Raw genomic sequence first — 23,096 nt, 5'->3', positions numbered from 1 at the left:
TTCACTAGTGTTTGGAGATACTTATCTATGAAGTAAACATACAATATTGTTGTGTTAGGTTATATAGTAGTCTTATTTATTTACATGGATCGCATTTTCTTTATCCAAGTACATATAACCTAGATTTAGTTATAATTGCATTGATGAACATTACATCAGGAACATTGGTATTAAAATGCGATGGTTTTGTCTAAAAATTAGACAACATTTACAATATTGTTCTAGGTTTCTTAAACTGCTTGAATTAATTGTTTCATTGTGTTAGAATTTTTACCCATTTTCTGATTCCCCAAGAAACTGTGAAGTATCAATCATTTTATTTGCTGTTCTGGTGATTTGGGTTGTAGTATGAGATTCCACATGGGATTAGAGCACCGTTAGAAATCAAATTCTTTGTACAGAACAATAACCCTCTCTACTAGCCTTTAGCACTGCACAAACAGTGGTAAACGGATGACATGACTGATATTGCACTCCTTCACATGAGACCAATTGCTTTTACATCTTATGGGACTTAGTGTAGAACTTCTAATTTTAGCTTTAACTCCATTGAAAGGTTGCTATAAATCTAGAGAATCTAATCAAATTGAGCATGTGATCACTGTGTTCTTTTATATTTGTGCATGTGTATAATAGACTCCTCTCCACCAAGTATTAAGATTATATTTGCCATAAATGCAATGAGTTAATTCTGAGCACAAATATCTAATTCTGAATAAAATATTGAAGTTTTATGAAGCTGACAGATTGTTCTTTATGTAGATTTGGAAAAGAACAAAATTTCATTCCCTTCTCTAGTAGAATAACTAGATTTATACAGTTTTTCTCATTTTGATATGCCCTGGAGAACTAGATATGGGAGAATCTTGCTTCCTCTTAGATTTAGTGTTAAATGAATTCTTTTATTCTTACATTCAATGTAAAGTTTTCTTTTATTTGATCATTGATCATGTTGATCAATATAAGTGAGCACTTTAAAAATAGTGACATCAGAAGCTCAGGAAGCTTAGTATTATTTCCTGTTTTAAGCTTTAATATATTTTATTTTTAAATTAATATTTCATTAGTTTTTGAGAATTTATACATTGTATTTTGTTTATATTCACTCCAACTACTTCCCGATCTACTTTCCTTTCCATACACACCCAACTACATGTCTTCATTTTTATTTAAATCATTGAGTCTAATTTATATGGCCTGTATATTCTAAGATGTGTGCCTTCCATTGGGAGCACAATCCACATACCAGGAACTACACCAATAAAGCAAACAAACAAAATAACTATCCTTTTCCAGTCATGTGTCAATTATCAATAGCCCGTGACCTAGGGGTAGAACTTAATGCTCCTATTCCCTACTCCATGCTGGGAATTTGTCTACATTGAACTTGAACAGGTCCTGTGCATGCTGCCACAGCTGCTGTGAGTTCATATGTGTAGCTGTTTTACTGTGTATGGAAAACACCCTTTCATTGCAATCGTTGACTGCTTCTGGCTCTTCCAGTCTTTCCAACTCTATTTTTACAACTATGATCTTTGAGCCTTGGGAGGAAAGAGTGTGATGTAGATGTCTTATTTAGGGCTGCACACGCCACAATCTCTTGTTCTCTGCCCCTTGATGAGTTGCAATTTTACATGTTAATAATTTACTGTGAAAAGAAACTTCTATGATGAGATTTGAGAGATGTATTTATCTATGGGTATAACAGTATCATTGGAAGTTGGTTTAATATTAAGTCCATTAAACATAGTAATAGAAGTAGGTTCTCCTCTAGGGCCTATGACCTGTCTAGTCACAGGTTCTTGATCCCAGTAATGGTGCCACTTATGGGATCCATATTGTGGAGTGGGCCTCTAATCAGAAAGTGGTTATTTTTTCCCATGACATTTATGGTACTTTTGTACTAGAAATCATACCTTGCAAGCCCAGTAGTTATGATAGCTCACAGTGTTCGTAGCCAAATAAGATTCATGATTGTTTTTCTCCTTCTGTAGGGTGTATAGAACTTTCCAGGATTATGAAAGCTAGCTAGTAGCAATGAAGCTTCTAGATCAATACCTGTTTGGTTTTTTATTCTATGACTCATGAATGTTGTCTTCAGCAGTTCACACCATCAAGTTCTGTAGGATAACCAAGAGCAATGGCAATAACATACATTCACAAAGACACACACCAGTATAATTTCCATGCCTTTATAGTGTGAACTGGTAGCACTAGGCATTTTCAGAATGGAATATACTAAAAGTTTTGAATAATAGCATAACTAATAATGTAATGTGAGCTCCAAATATTTAGTTTTGACCTCTTAGTTTTGAAATAATCAGCAGGTAAAATTTAGTGTGTGTGTATGTAGTCCTCTTACATATTTTGTATGATTACTTTTCACTAAATGGTGAAAATTTGTATTAATATTTTTAAAATCCTTTATGTCTAAAACTAATACTATATTTTGGACTACTGGAGTCAAAGTACATTCAAAGTTTTGCTTTGTAATATGTTAGAAAACAAATATTAACTCGATCTTGCTATCTTATATATATTTTCCATTTCATCGTTAGAAGTTGTGTGCAGATACTGTTCTCAATCCTGCATTAACTGAATATGGAAAATCAATTTCAACCTAGGTTGGTGGTTTTGGTTTGTAATCCCAGTTACTTAAGAGTCACATGCAAGAGGAATGCAGATTTGTAGAAATACAAATATACACATATATGTGAAACTCAAACATATGTATACATATATCCATAAAGAATATAATACATGGAATTAGAATCTACATCTATTGTACTATAAAATGAAGGCATTAAACTCTGTGTCCTTAATTATCACTACGTGTGTGTACTCAGAGTACAGCCCATTGATAGATGGTGGAATGTTTTCTTAACTGTCAAATAAACTTTGGAAATGGTCTTTAAATTTTAACTTCTTCAGCAGCATACCAGAATTTTCACTGTGTAATACCTACTGCCACTTTTTAGACATATGGTTAGAATAATGTCTCAGGGCTACGAGCACCTGGGAGGCAGCCGCAGGAGCATCTTTGTGAGTTTAAGACCAGCTTGACCTATACACTGAATTCCAGGACAGCCAGGAAAACACAGAGAGACCCTGTCTCAAAAAACAAAAACAATCCCCCAAACAATAACAACCAAACAAAAACAATAAAAATATAAACATATTTCCTGGCTTCTTTTTCATCTCTAATTGCACCTTCTTGATTACTTGTAGATTAAACGTCCATGGGTTTCTATTGTCTTTCTTATTTTATTGGGTTCTATTGTGTCCTTTGAGAAGTTTCCACAAGAAGCAGCTTGGGTGTGTTTCATGTAGCTGGTCAAGAGACCTCTGAATTTGAATCTCTCCTTGGTAAAAACAAAACAAAATTTAAAAAAAATTTTCAATCCCTTTAACATATGTTTTCTTCTCCCGCATTCTTGCTGATAAACTTTCTTACCTAAATCTTGAGTAAAAATTTCAGTTGGACTCTGGATCTCTTTCTTTAGCAGTACTTCATTGATTTCTTATGACACTCAGGATATTAAAAATCAATAATAACATGAATTATAAAATGCTCTACATAAACTTATGAACTAGGCTATATATAATGAAGGCATTTATATTATGTTTATAGATATACTCAATGTAGTTCTGTAGCAACCATGAATTCTTCAGTGAGATCTTTGTACAGCTGTTACCTAGATGTTAAATAAAAAAATTTGTACTGGTCCTGTTGAGTGTGGTATCTGGCAAGTTATGCTACTCTCATGTAAACTTGTGACTCAGAAAAAAGGAAGGAAAAAAATCTGTTTCTAGATGGTTATGGAAGTTACAAAGGAATATTCTTATTTTTTTCTTTTTTTCAGTATTATTCTCTATTTTTATGTTGCTCACAAATTTATCATCCACAGTGAATTGGAACTTCTTATATTATGGTTGAGATAGGATGGGGACATTTATGTCTTAAAGTGTAATAATACCTGAGTCAGATTTTAAATACAGTCATCAACTGTATTCTTGTGGTTCTACATTGCCCAATTAATATTCTTTAAGAGCTGCAATTTATAAATTTGTCAGTTTTATGTGCTTCAGCTGGATTGCTATCCTGGTTCTATGTCCTCTGTTAGTGAGAGTGTTTGTGCTTGGGAGGGTGTATATAGCAGTTTATAGTTCTGAGGTTACTTCTTAACAAACCTTTTCTATGCCAGTGGTTGTAAAATTGACCAAGCACTAAAACTACTTTTAATCACATTAAAACATACTTTGCTGCCATCTCTCTTGCCCCATAGTTCTTGGGCAGCACCCCACAATTTGAATTATTAACACTATCACAATGATGTTGCTGTTGGTTTGAGTTACATAATTATAGCAACACTAACTTCTGGTGTTACGGTTTAAAAAACAAACAAACAAACAAACAAACAAACAAACAAACAAACAAAAAATGCCCAGCTATGTAAACAAGCCAACATTTTGTTTTAATTTAAACTGTTTCATCCTGTCTTTTTTGTCTTTGTTTTTGTTGCGTGTGTACCTACCTACTGCAATTAATGCACAGAGGTAATTTAGCTAAAGGCTACAAAGTGTTTAATGCTTGGAAGAAAGAAATTGTATTGGCAAGAAACAAAAAGGCAGGGAAATACTTATTGAGTTCCTGAGAATCATCAGGGTACATCATGATTAGTTCACCCTCAGCAGCAAACTCTTCTGGTCCATTTCTACTTGAAGAACTCTGAAAGACTCTGACTAGGCTTCCTCTTCCCATTGACCAGATGCACCCACAGTTGAGAATTTGTACTCCATAGCTTTTAAGAAGTAAACTTGTCTTCTTACCCTTATGTTTCATGATTGTATCTTTTATTTGAGTAAAAATAATTTTCACTGAGTGAATACAAAATGCTCTTAATCATGCATTTTGAAGTAGTCTGGGATGTGTGGGTAACTGATTTCAAATGAACAAATATAAATCATTCTTTTCTGTCAAATAATTTCCTACAGAAGAAAGAAACAATCCTAATAATTTTAATAATATTGGCTGTAAAGGAAATATGAGTAATATTTAGAATTTCAAAAACTTTTTTGAAGTGTTAAATTTGACGAAATTACTGATTTTCTTCTCAAATGTCAAGCCAGGTACTGAAGGCTGTATATATTGATTTGTTTGGACTGTGTTAAAGTTATTGTTCTATGATGATATTTGCAGGTTTCTCTCTGATTGATTAAATGCAGCATGTTTTACTTAGAACTGATGTCTTTTTATCTTTTTGTCACTACCACACTGATTATTCAGTCTTTAGAGAAAATAGCTCATTGCAGTGGATCATTACATGCCTCAATGGAATAATAGTAGCTCATTGTAACTAATCATTACAACGCCATATTGATTTTTTCTTTTCATTATGAAAATTGAAGCCACATTAGTTTAAAATGAGCTTCCATATATATTGAGTATGTGATTGGTTCTGGATCTCAGCTATTTTAAATTATACCTTCTTCAATAATCTGATGACTGATAGAAATATAGATTCTTACCATGCTGATATGTTCATTTTAGATATGGAATGGACAGTGTCGTAAGTTACTTTTTTATTGCTATGATAAGATACCATGATGATGACAACTTATGAAAAAAAAAGTTATTGGGGGGCTTACAGTTTCAGAGAATTAAAATCTATGCCCATCATGGCAGGGATCATGGTGGCATTCTAGCAGGCATGGTGCTGGAGCAGTAGCTGAGAGCTTACATCTTGATCCAGAACATGAAGCACAGAGAGGTAACTTTGTAGCTAGAGTTTTCCTGCCTTGCCCACAGTCAGGACAAATCTCTGTCACTCGCCAGTCCCACAACTGCTCAGACCCAACCAAGTAAACACAGAGACTTATATTGCTTATAAACTGTATGGCCGTGGCAGGCTTCTTGCTAACTGTTCTTATAGCTTAAATTAATCCATTTCCATAAATCTATACCTTGCCATGGCTTGTGGCTTACCAGCATCTTCACATGCTGCTTGTCCTGGTGGTGGCTGGCAGTGTCTCTGTGCCTCAGCCTTCTGCTTCCCAGAATTCTCCTCTCTCCTTGTCCCATCTACTCCTGCCTGGCCACTGGCCAATCAGTGTTTTATTTATTGACCAATCAGAGCAATTTGACATACAGACCATCCCACAGCATAACTGGGAATGTTATGAGCTTTCAAACCCCATAGCCTGCCCCACTGTGACAGCCTTCATCCAATAAGCCATACTTCCTCATCCTTCTCAAACAGTTGCACCAATTAAGGATCAAGGTATTCAAATATATGAGGCTATGGAGGCCATTCTTATTAACAACCAGAGAAAATTTAAAGACTATGAAATGTAAATATACACATGATCTCAATATATGTAGTATCTTGCCAGTACATATACCATAGTGGTACATTGCTTGCCTACCATAAATGAAGCCTAGTATTTTCTCCCCAGTGTTGTAACATTTCTGTATGTATGTAGGTAGTAGAGATTCTAATGATTATTTTACAAGCTTACAAAGTATTCATTTAGTTTTGTGAAATCCTTGGGCAATATGAGATTGCCTATGCTTTGTGGTTACATGGTACTAAATTTAAATTAGTAAATATTTATTGTTTACAAATATGTCATATATTGTATGTAAGCTACTCTAATGGGACAATGGACGATAGAGAAATGACTGAGGAAATATCCTGTCTTTATGGAATTTATAATCCAAATGAATCAGTAAGGTATATGATAAAAAACATGTCAGACATCAAGAGATAAGATTATGTGTAGAGGTTTTAAAGAAGAACCCATATTTGTTTGAAGATCTCCATGGGCTGGAGAGATAGTTAATAGTTTACAAATGGTAATTTGAAACTTTGAGGCTTTGAGAGATAATATTGTGGTTTCCTTTTTGGAAGAAAGAATAAATAAGCTAACAAAGGAAGTTCAGAGAGAACTCCAGGAATGCTCATTTGTATGATTCTCTTAGACAATGTAGTATAAATTCTTAGGCTGGAAAGGTATAGTGAGGCTTCATGAAAATACCAGGCTAAGGGATTATTGAGGTAATGCAGATGAAATTTTGACTGAGGAATGTGGTTAAATGTTATTAGTCGGATATTTTACATGTAAAATGAACAAAAAAAAATGAAACTACACAGAACCCCACTGAGTTAAACCATGTTAAGATAATGGTAACTAGTAGTAAATTATGATTTTGTGTAAACAATGAAAAGGGCAGATGGCCATTTAGAGGAAGCACTGTAGAAGAAAAGAAGGAGAAGAAGAAGAGGAGGAGGAGGGGGAGTAGGAGCAGAAGAGGAAGAAGGAGGAGGAGGAGAAGAAAAGGAGGAGAAAGAAGAGAGGTTCTGGAATATTCAAAACACAGCATTTAACATCTATAGAATTAGTTTTCTGATAATCCTTCTACTTATGTAATCTTCAGTGTTATGCTTTGGTAGCATCTTATCAAAGTTGTTTCCCTGGTTACATATTAAAAGCATCCTGGCCTTTCAGTTGTTTAGCAAAGGTTATTTTACTTCATTGCAACAAAGCACCGATGTTATATAATTAGTTACTTATTTATTATCTCTCTATTTGTAGGTAGTAGACTCCATGAGGGTAAGGGCTCAGTTATGCTGCCCATTTTATCTATATTACATACGTATGTGGTACCTTGTAGATATTCAACAGCTGTTTATGAAGTGAGCAGAATAAATGAAAAGGTGAAAGACAATGGCAGGTCAAACAATTAAGCCAGTATTTCAAGTTTGAGGGACTCAAAGGGTAATGGTGTTACTAAGAGAATACTGAAGAGTGGAGGAGGAGTTGATTTGGGGTAGTGGAAATAATGGAAGATAAACTTCACTCATAAATTGTGGCTTAAGTATGTGAAGCTGGTGAACTATCTTATGCAGTGCAATATAGGGGCAAGGAAACCATGAAGATAGGTCTGGGATTTAGGTGATTATACTACGGTCATCCTCACAGTCAAGCCTTTAATCAGAAGGTAAAGAAATAACACATATAATTAGTAAGGACGTATTATCATGTTTGAAAACAAAAAATTAATTTTAATATCTAATGTGCTAAATATATGAAGTTACTTATATATATTCTTTTCAATTCTTAGCTGGGTTAACAACTTTGGCCATGAAGGACTTGGACTTTTACTGGATGTGCTGGAAAAGCTTCTGGACAAAAAACAGTAAGAATAAACATTTAAAACCTTTCATACATGGGAAAAAATTTTAAGCACAATGTAATTTTTTTTTCTCACTGACTTAGGCAAGAAAATATCGACAAGAAGAATCAGTACAAACTCATTCAGTGCCTGAAAGCATTTATGAATAATAAGGTAAATGGTGTTTACTTATTCCTCTGTTACAAAAGGGGAGAGCTTACTTGAGAGTATGAAAGTAAGAAAGAGATTAAATAGTAGGTATTTATTCAAGTTTTAATAATATGTTTATAATGCAGATCATTATGAGTTAACTCTAAGTCATTTTAAAAGTATATTTTACTTCCCACAATATTGGCATATTTTGCAATTATGCCAACAATATTAGTTTAGCTCTCAAATTTGATAATATGTTTTTCCTTTTATGATATCATGGTTTATTTATTTTTAAATATTTATGTGTACCTGTTGCTATATTAATTTATGTGCAACACATTCATGCAGGTGCCCATTAAGGCTAGAGGGAATCAGATCGCCTAGAACTCAAGCTACAGGCTTGAGCTGCCTAATGTGGGTGCTGGGAGTTGAACCTGGATTCTCTATATGAGGAGTATGTACTATTAACTGCTGAAGCATCTTTTAAACCCTAGTAGTATGGAGATTAAAATGTCATAAGTTGAATACCATTTCCATATGGAGAAAGAAGTTTTATTTTATTGAAAAGGAAAATTCAAGGGTAGGGATAAGGTTCAACTAATTTGATAAGAGTGTTATTTCAGTTTCAATGATTTAACATGCATAAATGAAATCTGTAGAAAATAGCTTGCATTTTTGTATATGTAGAATACTGTTTGTACTATACAATAACTTTGACTAATTTGCTTAATTACATTAATTACCTTTAGGTGGTATTTTAATATTCTCAAAATACTTAATAGAAATTAAGTAATTATAGTAACAACCAAGAAGTTGCTAAATGTGAACTATAGCTATTAATAATCAATGCAACACTACTGTATATTTAAGTACTACACAAACACTTGTTCTTTGGTATATGCAATTATATATTACTATCTGTATCATATGCCCATTTAATCAGCAAATAGTACATGGTTGCTAATGAATTCCTTCGTCACATATACTTTTACTGCTATTTCTTGAAGTTTATTATCCTTTTACATTTAATTATGGGTATGTATGATGCACCAATATGTGCATTTGAAAGTCAGAGTACAATTTGAGGGAGTCACTTCTTTCCTTCTACCATGTGGGTCCCAGGGATCCAACTTTGGTTTCTTGCATTTTATCAAGTACCTTTATACTCTGAATTATCTTGCTCACCCATTTGGAATTTTTTTTTTTTTTTAGAAAATCTCCCATCAGTAATAGTACAGAATTTCTCTTTTGTGCTTTTGGCCTTTAGATATCACACGGCATAGGATCTAATGACGAACAATACATTGTTTCTCCATAACTCAAGAAGGACCTCTTTCTTCAACTGATAAAAGTAGTAACATTATAGAAAGAGAACACAATACTAGAAATCAGAGATGAAGATCACATTTTGTCTTTCCTAAGCAGACAGGGCCTTTGAAAAATAACATAGCCTCTGGCTGATCAGTCTCCTCCTCTGTAAATTCAGCTATGGGAGCTTTTGTTCTACATTCTTATTGATTCATGTTGTCAGCTATCTTAGTTTTGTAGGATAACCACTAATTATAATTAAAATACTGACTAAAGAAAGTTATATTAGTAGGATTTCCTATACAGCCCTACTCCCACAGGAGATACTCAGATATATCAAGACTCACTTTCTTTTTCTTATATGTTTGTTTGTTTTGAAGAACATGATGGTTTAATTTAAATTATTCTATACTAAATGGGAATTTTTGTTAAGCTATGTTTATGATTTGGATATATATATATATATATATATATATACACACACACACACACACTCAGCATGTGAATAAACAAATCCTTTAAATTATAGGCGTGTGGAACAATGCATAAAACAGACATTCTGAATAGAAAGCACACAGTATATATTCATTTTAAGCTGGAATACATTTTCCAATTTCGAGGAAGGTAAATAGTATCTGAAATGACGTTACTTACATTAGAAACTGTTATAAAAGTCTGCATGTTCCCTTATTTATTAAGGTCCACAGTAAAGTCATATTTAAGAAATTTAGCCTGTTCCTGGAGAGGGTGGCTCATGCCTTTAATCCCAGCACTTGGGAGGCAGAGGCAGGCAGATCTTTGTGTTTGAGGTCAGCCTGGTCTACAGAGTGACTTCCAGGAAAGGCTTCAAAAGCTACACAGAGAAACCTTGTCTTGGAAAACTAAAATAAAAAAAAAAAAAAGAAAAGAAAAGAAAAAGGAAAGAAGAGAAAAAGTTTAGCCTTGGCCCCTTTTCTCTTAGAATTTAAATTAAGACATTTCATGCTGTTTATATGTTTGATACTTTGCCAAATGTTATCTTGTAATGTTTCCCAATGAAATGTAATGTTGCCATGGAACTAACTGTAAAATGAAGCAAACTTCTAATGAGAAAATGAAAATATACTTTGTAAAACAAAGGTGAAAAGACAAGTATCTTACCATTAATTTTTGATTTGGAAGTCTACCTATTGGCATTTGTGAATGCATGTGGAATTTTACTGGATTCATGCCTAGAAAATAAGTGAAACTGGTATTTTCTTTGTCCTTTTGACTATTGTATGTAAGGAAACCCAAGTGCATGATGGTGTTGCTGCCGAAGAGATGATATAAAAGGGCAAGAAAATCAGAGAAAATCCATATTATTTATTTATTACTTTAACTAGCATATAGTATGCTTTTTATTTTAATTTGTTTCATTTTATATACCTACCACAGTTCCCCCTCTCTCCCTTCTTCCTAGTTCCCCCACTTCCCCCCACTCTATCCCCCATCCACTCCTCAAAGAGGGTAAGGCCTCCAAAGGGGAGTCAACAAAGTCTGGCATACAATTTGAGGCAGGACCAAGCCCCCACCCCTCCTTCATCAAGGCTGAGCAAGGTATCCTATCCTAGGTAGAGCTCCAAAAAGCCAGTTGACGTATAATATACTTGAAGCACTTTAGCATTTTTGTCACCTGTGTTTATTTTAATTTTTGATGCAAATATATTTGAAAACTTAACTACAAATTCCAGACTTTCCTAAGGATACCTCACGACATAAATAAAGTTGCTTTAAAAATACATTCAGTATGTGTTTGATACGTTTTGTTTGTTAGAGAAATACTACTTTTTCCCATATTTCTTCTAAATATTTTTAAAAACTTTATTGAGGAATAATGGAAATCATTTTTATTCAAGCTACAAATTTTTAAAATGTAGTCATTTCAATTAAAATAAAAGTAAATAACTGCATTTGAGGAGGATTTACATAATCTAGCCCCTGTGAAGGTATTTTTTTTGAAAATTTTATTTATTTGGGGTTTATGTTAAATGAAAAATGTGTTCTATAGACATTTCAGTTTTATTTGTTTGTTTTTTAGTTTGGACTGCAAAGGATTCTAGGAGATGAGAGGAGTCTTTTATTGTTGGCAAGAGCAATTGACCCTAAACAACCCAACATGATGACTGAAATATTAAAAATACTTTCTGCTATTTGCATTGTTGGGGAAGAAAACATGTAAGTATTGACATGTTCTATTTGTTGTGTTGAAAAATGACACCTGGGAAATTAGTGTCTTTTCTTTTTGATAACTTGCAGAAAAATAGAAGTAGGTTTTAGAACCTTTTTGGTTGACATCCTTATTTTGTTATTTTACCTTTTTGTATATTACATAATTAAATTTGTATAAATTAAGAGATTAATATAAAATAAATAAATGGAATTTTGTCTCACTGAAGATAACAGTCAATTGGAAATGTGTTAAGATCAAAAAGTTATTTTGGGAAACACAGGAAACACACGCACGATGTGAGATACACACACACACGCACGCACGCACGCACGCACGCACGCACGCACGCCTACGCCCTCAGGTGTTTGCCGTGCATGCATAGACATTTTACTGCTCCTTATGCAGTTTAGTTTGCAATATTAACTGTGTTTGCCAGATCCTCTGTAAGAGCAGCCAATGCTCTTAACTGCTAAGCTACCTCTCCAGACCCCAATTTAGCTTCTTTAATTAAATCGACTAGATCCTTTGTATTATTGTATCATTGTCTTTTACTTTATCTTGTATGGTAACTTAACATGATATGAACTTACCAAATAAAAAGAAAGCAGAGTGTAAGTTTGTAGATAAATGTTTGGAATACAAACACAAACAGCTCATACAGAAAAAAATAGCATGTGAAGTAATATGTATGTTAATTAGCTCCAGTTAGATATTGCATAACAGGGATATTTTAAAAACACTATTGTATATACTACAAATACTTGAAAGTTTTATCTATTCTTAGTAAGTGATGTGAAAATTTCAATGGTTTATATAAACTTCAAACACTAAGAATAAAATAGAGAATGAACTATGTTCATCATATGAAATATTTCTCATTTCTGTTTTCTTTGTTTTTGTAGTCTAGACAAACTTTTGGGTGCCATCACTGCTGCAGCTGAAAGAAATAACAGAGAACGATTTTCACCAATTGTGGAAGGACTAGAAAACCATGAAGCATTACAACTCCAGGTTGGGTCTTTTTGTCATGAGTCACTTGAGTTATATTTTGAGTACCTGCATTATACCAACTCCTTTTCAGCTGGCATTAATAGGATAGAATGCAAAAGTACATTTTTTTGTGTTATTCACAGTTTTGTTTACTTAAATTCATTTACAGTTAAGAAAATTGCTTCTTCATCATCACTAATATGTTATGCATTATAATAATTAGTGGGAAATTGAATCTTTAGCAGTAATCTGGGCCAAAGTGCAAGCCGTTCAGTCAGTACTGTTTGACTAATTTAATAAAAATTTTAAGCTTTTGTAGAAATGTAAGAGAATATTCAGGTATGGTGTCACAGCATGGTACTCTTTTTTTTTTTTTTTTTTTTTTTTGGTTTTTCGAGACAGGGTTTCTCTGTGTAGCTTTGCGCCTTTCCTGGAACTCACTTGGTAGCCCAGGCTGGCCTCGAACTCACAGAGATCCGCCTGGCTCTGCCTCCCGAGTGCTGGGATTAAAGGCGTGCGCCACCACCGCCCGGCTTTTTTTTTTTTTAAAGGCTTTATTTATTTATTATGTATACAGTGTTCTGTCTGCACGTATCCCTGCAGGCCAGAAGAGGGCACCAGATCTCATAATGGATGGTTGTGAGCCACCATGTGGTTGCTGGGAGCATGGTACTCTTTTTAATAGTCAGATATCTGAGTCAGGAGGGTCCTAAAATCTTGGCCAGCCTGGGCTACAAACGACCAACAAACAATTAAAGAAGAGAATTCAATATACTTCTTTTTGTGCCTTTCAAACAACAATCATATATTTGACTCACCAATGTGAGAGAGGATTGAATTGTATCCCGTGTCCAGGACCCTCTGAAAACTTTGTAGACCCAGAAAAAAACATGTTTCATTTTATTATTTTATTTATTTATTATTTATTTTATATTACAAAGATAAAGAAACAGTTTATTCATTTATTCACTTCAGTTCTCCAGAAGAAAACATTCTCTTCAGCATGTAATTTCTAATTTTTAATGTATAAAGACAAAGCCTTTTTACCCTTCCAGTGTATGTTGGGAAATGATTTAGTCTTTCAAAAGCAGTTATCATTAGAGATAGAAGATAATATAAATACTAAAATTCAAAAAATACAAAGCCACATGTAGAGAAATTCTAAAGTAATATAATTTAATATTTTTATTTATTTATTTTTATTTTTATTATTTTTTATTTTTTTAAGTAAATTTATTTTACATCATTTAGTTCAACATAATAGCCACAGATTCCCCTGTTCTCCCACTCTCGCCCCCTCCCCCTCCCCCCCACCCCACTCCCCATTCCCACCTCCTCCAGATCAAGGTCTCCCCCAAGGACCGGGGTCGACCTGGTAGACTCAGTCCAGCCAGGTCCAGTCCCCCCCTCCCAGACCGAGCCAAGCGTCCCTGCATAGGTCCCAGGATTCAAACAGCCAACTCATGCAAGTAGCCCAGGACCCGGCACCAACACACAGCTGCCTCCCAAACAGATCAAGCCAAATGACTGTCTCACCCCTTCAGGGGGCCTGATCCAGTTGGGGGTTGTTGAAGCCAAGGTTCGATAAAGCACAGGGACAAATAACCAAATGAATTTAATATTTTTTGATTTTTGCAAGTTTAATGTAATATTCTAGCATGACAGAACTAAGACCTAGTGCCTAGTCCTCATTTTTTTTCATTTTTCTTTATTAAGAAATTTTCTACTCACTCCACATACTATCCACAGATCCCCCCTCCTCTCTCCTCCCACCCCCAGCCCTCTTTCCCAAGCCACCCCACAACCCCACATTCCCCGAATCAGGGTCTCCTATGGGGAGTCAGCAAAGCCCAGCACACTGTGCCTAGGCAGGTCCAAGCCCCTTCCCACTGCAACAAGGCTGTGCAAGGTGTCACACCCCAGGCACCGGGTTCCAAAAGCCTGCTCATAGACCAGGGACAGATCCCAATCCACGTGCCTGGGTGCCCCCCAAACAGTTTGAGCCAAACAATCATTTTCCGTATCCAGAGGGCCTAGTCCAGTCCCATGGGGGCTCCATAGCCACCAGTCCACAGTTCATGGGCTTGCACTAGTGTGGCCAGTCGCCTGCAGTATTTCTCCTCTCATCTTGAGTGAGGTATCCCAGACTTAGAAGGACAAACATAGTATGTACTTACTCATAAGTAGATACTAAATGGGAGGGAAGGGATGGCCAGACTGCAACCCACAACTCCAGAGAGGCTAGCTAAGAGGAAAAGACCCTAGGGGAGAGACATGGATGACCCTGCTAAGGAGAAGTGGATGAGATCTACATGAGCTGACTGGATGTGTGGGGGTTGGCAGAGGGCAAGGAGTGGGAGATGAAAACATAGGGAAATGGGAGGGTCAAGCTGGAACAAGGATAGAGTTGGAGGGCAGGGAAGAAGATACCATGATAGATGAGGACATCATGGGAATAGGAAGAGGTAGGGTGCTAGGGAGGCTCTCAGGAATCCACAAGTTTGACCCCACCTTGGTCTGCTGGCAGTGGTCCAGAGGGTGCCTGGACTGGTCTACTCTGGTGACCAGCTTAGCATATAACCTAGCTGTCATCACAGAGCCCTTGTCCAGTGACAGATGGAGGCAGATGCAGAGATCCGTGGCCAGGCACCAAACTGAGATCCGGGAATCCAATTGATGAGAGAGAGGAGAGATGTTTCATTTTAAAAATCAACAAATCCATTGTTTTTTAATGATTTTAGGAAATGTCTAGTTTATTAAAGGCTACTTTGTTCTTGACGGATGAGAATTCGCGTTTATTTCCCATATTTAGAGATGATCTTCTGGCACATGTTATTTTACCTCTATAGTTTCACTTGTGTAAGTGGACATGGTGTGGAAGAGCCTGAATCAACATGCTCTTTGTTTTATCAACGTGCTCTTTGTTTTAGTGTACATACTACATGAAATATCATTTAAAATGTTATGTCATCACTCAGAGATTTTGCCTTTATATTTAAGTTTTGAAGTTATTTTATACATATGAAAAATTTTTACTTGATGTGAAACAAATACAATTCAACTTTTATTTTTATTGTGTTATGGAGTATTGACATCTTTTTTGTCACAGTTGGTAACTGTGTCTACAGATAAATTGGCTTACCTAAAGAGAATCTGTAGTAGTGTGAAACTGTGCATGTTTCTTCAGACATGTAAAGATCTTTAAAAAGTATTCTACTTCAACTATGATGAGGATATTGATAATCTTTTATCATATGTTCTTATGCACTGGTATTTTTTAAAATTGAGATTTTTTTTCCCCTTAGTGTTTTCCTATATATGACATAGTTTTTCATATTAGTTTTAGTCTCAATAAAATTTCATACTTTCTAAGGAAAGCCTGAAGGGTGCATTTTTAGATGTTTTCTCCAGTGTTTTGTCCTTATTGCTGTGTTGGCTGTGCTTGCCTGACTAGATGGCTTTCACTGCCAGACATGCATATAAGCCTGTACTTTACTTCCAAAGTTTAGCAGGACTCAAGTATTTTATTTAGATTCAAAGTTTTCATTGCATTTGGAACAGTTTGCGATATGTGGGACAAGTACATTTGCATAGTTAAAAATATTTAAATGAAATTTCAGCCACAATTCTGTGTTATATATTACCTTCATTTTACTGATCAGGGAACTGAGTTGCAGGGAGGCTATGTGATCTCTAAGAATCACACATCTCTTAAGGTTTAGAATGATGGTTTGAACTTAAATGTTTTTGATATATGCACCTAGAATTGTATGTCCATTATAGTAACACTTCCACAAAAAAGTGACATTGTCATTGTAGAATCATTTAGTCCAGACAGTGAAACACTACTGACACTCTCTAGACTTCATGGTGCTGCACAGAATAGAATGATTAAGTAGCAAGTGTTTAACAAGTACCATATGGAAAAATCATAGACATCTTGCTAAATATTCAAGAAATTGTTGAATACTGATTATGGATGCAAACATATGCAAACTACAATTTGAAATTTCCTATTTTAATGAGCTATAAAATTTAGTAATTTATTATATACAGAGCCTAGTACTCTCCCAAGAATTGTGAAGTGGGTTTATTAGGGATATTTAATATGAATGAGAAAATATCCAGTAAAAGTTATAAATATGTTCAGAATACTGAAATTAAAAACAAAAGTTAAAATCTGTTTAAAAATGTAATTCGTGTTGTATTTTAACAGAATTACTTTTCTATTTTTGTAGTGTCCTGAGACCTCTTATTAGAATGTCATGAAGTAATTATATTCAAATACTGAAATAATTATATTTTAAACTAACAATTTCTTACAGATGTTTTCTAGCCCAGTTAGGACAGTATTTTCATTCCTTTCAGTAGTTTGAGGAACATATCAGGGATAAATCACATCAACATGTGTACACTCTTCATTGCCCTACCTTCAGCTTAATTGCACTATTCAGTCCCTCACACTGCAGCACCTTAATTTTTCCACTTGCTAGCCTCTCATCTACCTTTATATCTTGTAGCACATGTCTCTAAAAGAATATACTTATTTTCTCTATTTTCTAAATTCATTTTCATAACTTAGCTTTTTCATAGCCTTATGAAATCTTTAATGATCCTTTAATTTCAAAATCAATGATTTCTTCCAAATTGTGGCTACTCATCATCATTGATCAACATGTCCTCTTTGAGAACTTTATTTCCTTTGCTTCTCTGGGTACCATTCTTTCTGTGCGGTCTCTGAATAACCTCTGTTTAGTCTATGTTTTTAATGTATCTTTTCTCTTCTGACTTCCCAGGAACATTTCCCCTATTTTTTAATCACTCACCTTTACCAATTATCATTTTACACCAATCTACTTGTATATTCATATGTGTGTATTCACCAACATATGTTTATGCTCATAAATATGCATGCATATTTTCTCCATGCATATTTTCATTTGCTTCCATAGCTTAATATATAACTGTGTTCTAGCAAATCTTATGATACATGTGAAGGTCACGTTTCTCTCTCTCTTCAAATTCATGTGTTTGAGTACCTAACTAGGTTTATTATAGGACTCACACAAGTAACAAATTAAAAATATCACTTGTGAGTGCTACGCCACATAACATTGAAATTTACATATGTTATCTCATTTAAATTACATGGCAAATCTGAGAATTATAGAAGTAATATCTGGTGAGGTGATACTTGAATTTGGCGTCAAAAGAGAAGAATTTCACTGATACTATGTTTTCTAATAGAGAAGCAATATTAAATTAGAATCTAGGCAAGAAGGGCTTGTAGTATGTGAAAATGGAGGCCCTTATAGTCTGCCAGTTACTTACAAAAGGAGACAGAAGACAATACAGACATTTAAACTTTATTTCTATGTACTGAGACAGGAAAATTCAAAGTAAACTGACCTTTAATATTCTTTTATTGGGTAGAGAAGGTAACATGATTAACATCCAGTGAGTACATGTTAAAATAGCCCATTTTCTCAGGCTAGAATTAGTCAGAAAGCTGCCATGTCTTAGTAGGATTTCAGGAGTTGCGGAGAGAAGTGTGGTAGCCTGATTTATTGTACATGAAACTGTTTTCATATTAGAATAATGGAGAGAGTCTTCTGTTATAATTGGATGTGGTACACAAATGCATTTCACCAAATATATTTTTATAATGTGTGAAAGTTTCACTAAGGATATCATAGTTATATCACATATACTTAGTATAGTTATCCTCTTGGCATATTAATTATGACCAAAAAATGAAATAAAGGTAAAAATCATTGACATTAAGCTGTCATTGAAATTATCATGTCTACCAAAGCAGTTTTGTGGCAAGAAAAACCTGTTGGCCTTTAATCAGAACCTAACTTTCTTTTTCTGGCATTATCTTATGGAGGCTGAGAATCTGATTTCTATTCATGGCAGTCTAAGGGCATAAGATGGAAGGGTGGGAGAGGTTTTTTTCCTATATCCATATATTAAGATCCTCAAGATGTGACTACACACAGCCTGGCAGCAAGGGAGAGCTAAATAAAAGTGCAGTAAACTACTGAAATTAAGACAACTAACTGCCAGTGAGCTAAGTCCCAAGCCTATAATATATATATAAACATGGAGCATTGTATAGAAAATTTGGACAATAGTGTTGCTTTTTCATTGTAACAAGACAAATTCTGGCTTCAAGTATACCTTCACTTTTCAATCTGTTTCGAAGTTGAATAAATGTCTTTATTATTATGATGGTAAGTAAGAGGGATTCTCGTTGTATGAAAAGGAGCAGACTACTTTAAAATATATCACATTGGCTTTCTAGCACTATTTGACATTATTGATCAGGACTTTCTAAATGCCCTGACCTTCACTTCCATGATACTAAGCTCTCCCTTTTTTCCCGTTTGTTTCTGTTTTACCTAAAGATTCCTATGTGTATGTTTGGCCCTTTATTTATTTATTTATTTATTTATTTATTTATTTATTTATTTATTTATTTATTTATTTATTTGAGTCTAAGATCTTATTTTATATTTTTTCAAATTTGGTTTTAAAAAATAATGTCAAATCCATTGGGTTAACTCTAAAGTTTTCTTACATATTTTGTTTCTGTTCATTCTCTTCTGCTCTTCTCTCCTTTCCTCATGCTTTTATTTTTTGTTTTTTGTTTTGTTTTTGTTTTTCGAGACAGGGTTTCCCTGTGTAGCTTTGTGCCTTTCCTGGATGTCGCTCTGTAAACCAGGCTGGCTGCCTGGTTCTACTTCCCAAGTGCTGGGATTAAAGGCGTGTGCCACCACCCGGCTTTTTTTTTTTTTCTTTTTTCTTTTGGTTTTTCCTCATGCTTCTATCCTATGTTTATCTCCTTCTTCTTCCCCCAGTATCTCCCATTTCATTTTTATGTCAAATATATTCAAATGAATAGCCTTTTCATCTTAGAATAGCCTTTTCATCTCTCCTGGACCCCCTTCTGAATTTAGGATCTGTGTCCCCACATACATCTATGAAAATGAACATTAAAGGTTTGTGTATATGAGAGAAAGTTTGATCTTAGGAGCTTTGGTTCTTCATTTTTCTCATTTTGATGATTTGTCCACTGTCTTATCCATTCTTCTGAGTACAGCAAGATATGTGTTTCTCTAAGCTCTCCGCATGCAATTCCTCTGTCCCTTTCAAACGTGTTCAAGTTCTTCATTACCTTTAAATATGTTCATCTTGCTGTTATAAATACTTAGCCTCTCTAATCTAATTCCTTCTCCACCATGACCTACCATTCTCTCATATTCCTTCTTGATCACCATGTAACAATTAACATATACCAAAAATGTAATAGTTGGCTTCAAATCCACCCTTACTATATATCCTTTACTACATAAATCTTGCATTTCTTCAATCAAGTACATGCTGTATTCTACTGTGTTAATTCTGTACTTTTTTCTATGCATAGTATCTCTCTGTTGCCAGGTTTGTTTGTTGGTTTTTAAATTCAGGGAATTCTCTTTATTTTAGACTTTGTTCTTACTTTTTTTTTTAAATCTCCCACCCTTCATTCTAACCCTTTAAATCCTCTTCCACATTGTTCTGACATGCTATTTTGTCACATCACTGCTTAAAATCCTTCAAAAGCTTTTTCTGACCTCTAGGAGTAAAATCTAGTCTTTGTGTCTCTCCATCCCAAGGGAATGAATAAAAGGACGTCATCATCTGCTTCCTGCATTCTCTCTAACAGTACATTGCACTAGTCTTCTGCATACACTTTCTGATGTACTCATTCTACACTGTGCTTTATGTCCATTTTGTGCGATTTCTTCCCTCTACCTCTGTACCTTTGTATATAAATCACTTCTTTTGCCTAGAAATCCTTCTCCATTTCTTGACTTAATTAACTTTCCCTGTACATTTGTATAGGTCTTGGTAAGTACTTATTTTGACTTAAACCATCTTTTTCCCTAACTCCTGCTGTGGCTAGGATAAAGAAAGACCTTGTTAATGTCAACAGAGCACATAATAAGGTCAAATGTGTGACAGTGTCAATAAAATTTTAAAAGCACAATTTGTCACAGCTAAAAGCAATATGGATAATCTGTCTGAGAATGCCCTAGAGTTGGCAATTACTGTACTCCATAACTGTATGAATTGTGATCAAACAGGCAGAGAAATGTTTGCAATTTCTGAAACCTGTTAGTTAAATAAAAGCTTCTCTTATTTTCACAGTTATTTTGTGAAGATGCTCATATGTATTTCATTTGTATTAATGTATTTTATATGCACTCAACCAAGAGCAGATATATATATATAATGTTTTATTAAATGCATATGAATAAAATATAGATAATATAAAATTTTCCCATGTCAAATAACAATAAGAAAAGGCACTGCTTATATTTACTGTTTTAACAAATGATTATCCGACCCCTGCATATTTGTCTTCAATGAACAAAATTTACTGAGTTCCTGTGATTATTTTAACACTTTGTTTCTCAATGGCTCTGTTAAAAGCATAAATAAACATAAATAATCATGGGAAACCATTTTGAATGTTAAAGCCATTAAAATATTTTAAAAAATGAAGAATCTGGATATTTGAATTTCTGATATTCAATTTAAGTATAATTCCACTTTTTCTGGCGTGAGGTGTAGATAAATTATATTTAGCAATGCCAGGTTGCAACATTGAAGTGTGTAGAAAGACTGTTATGTAGAACTGAATGATATTGTAAAATAAAAGGAAAAAATAGAAAAAAAATTTAAGATAGTTTTGATAATTTAGTTTGTAATTCCTAAGTTATTGTTCTCTAAAAGGCATAATTGTAACATAGATGAGGACAAATAACAGTTTTTTTCTTATATTTCTAGTAAGTATGTCTTTAAAAGTACTTCTCTAGCAGTTTTAGTTTGCAATTGGTATGTTACTAATGAGATATCTTGTAGAATTTGGTAAGCAATAAATGACACTTTTGTTGCCTTTCCTTGTTTGACTACTTCCTTAAATCATCTCCTACTTATTTTATGTAGTAGACTCTGCACTCAGCTTTTTAAAAATATTCAGCCATGTGTGTATATGTTATCTATAAACTTCTTATTAATACTGATAGCTTTATAATAATAATATATAATATAATATTGATGTTGATGTAGCCACTAATTTTGACTTTTACTACTCTTCCTGTACTTAAAAAAATACTTCTATTTCTATATTTATATTGTTGTAAGACTGATTAACCTGTTTCTTCTGAGAATGCCATCTTTACTTGTAAGGTATTAATAATATATGTCTTTAAGCTAGACTTTCTTCTGGCAAAAAGAATCCTAGCAGATGGCAAATTTTCTGCCTATTAATTTTCAACTGGGCATATACTTTGGCTTGTTCAGTACCGTCACAAGTAACTTAACAAGACTCATTCAAGAAAATACACTAATATAGCACTACACACAATATATAAACATATATACTAGCCCGTTGAGACTCTATAAAGATTTACTCAATTTTTTATTGTATAAAGGAGGGGCCTGTACTCCTCATTTAAAATTAGAATTTGAATTCCTAAGAACATATCCAGTATTTCTTTTAAGGTGATGCAAAGATTATGACACATATTTAGTTGTCTAAATGTTCATGTTAATACCTGAGCATTCCTAGAAATTGGTATAAAGTGTTCAGTTCTTTTTTGTGTATCTTGATTGCTAATGTTGTTTATAATAAAAAGTCATAATTATCATTGTACATGAAGAAATATTTACATTTCATATGCCTTTAGTGAATGTGTTACCTGCATGTACTAACTAAATATTTCTTTACTGTACCTTAACGTATAAATGAAATTCACTTTCTCTTTGTAGGTGGCCTGCATGCAGTTCATAAATGCACTTGTCACTTCTCCATATGATCTTGATTTTCGAATCCATTTGAGGAATGAATTCCTCCGTTCTGGACTAAAAGCAATGCTCCCAGTAAGTTGAATGCATCTATTCATTATGCTGCTGAACTTTTGACTTTTTTTACCTTCAAGCAAAAGTACATTTTTTTTAATAGATCACAAATTTGTCCTTTGTTATTGCCTCCAAAAAATTCCAGATGCTTTGTAAGCTTTAAGTGTGTTTTGTGTGTGTGTGTGTGTGTAAATGTATGTATGTAATGGTATTATTACTCTCACTATATAATGGATAATTCATAATTCAGTTAATGATGTGATATATAAATGATACATATTTGCAAATTTGCTTTTCATTTTAATGTTTCCTTCTTCCCTCTTTGATACTTTAGATTGATTTCATTTGTAGTCAGCTTAAGTATGC

The 23,096-nt window shown here is 34.0% G+C and overlaps 1 protein-coding gene across 4 annotated transcripts in view; it reads left to right on the top strand.

The window, feature by feature from the left end:
* Positions 1–23,096, top strand: part of Diaph2 (diaphanous related formin 2) — a 748,266-nt gene that overhangs the window by 208,417 nt on the left and 516,753 nt on the right. For all 4 annotated transcript variants that reach the window (XM_076562125.1, XM_076562124.1, XM_076562122.1 and 1 more), the window contains 5 exons: positions 8,126–8,200; positions 8,281–8,350; positions 11,697–11,833; positions 12,731–12,839; positions 22,641–22,751. In XM_076562125.1, the coding sequence (XP_076418240.1) occupies positions 8,126–8,200; positions 8,281–8,350; positions 11,697–11,833; positions 12,731–12,839; positions 22,641–22,751 (502 nt within the window). The remainder of the gene's footprint in view (positions 1–8,125; positions 8,201–8,280; positions 8,351–11,696; positions 11,834–12,730; positions 12,840–22,640; positions 22,752–23,096) is intronic.

Source organism: Peromyscus maniculatus, chromosome X, assembly GCF_049852395.1.
Source record: "Peromyscus maniculatus bairdii isolate BWxNUB_F1_BW_parent chromosome X, HU_Pman_BW_mat_3.1, whole genome shotgun sequence".
In the NCBI taxonomy this organism is placed as follows: domain Eukaryota; kingdom Metazoa; phylum Chordata; class Mammalia; order Rodentia; family Cricetidae; genus Peromyscus; species Peromyscus maniculatus.
This window is presented reverse-complemented; position numbering and strand designations above follow the sequence as displayed.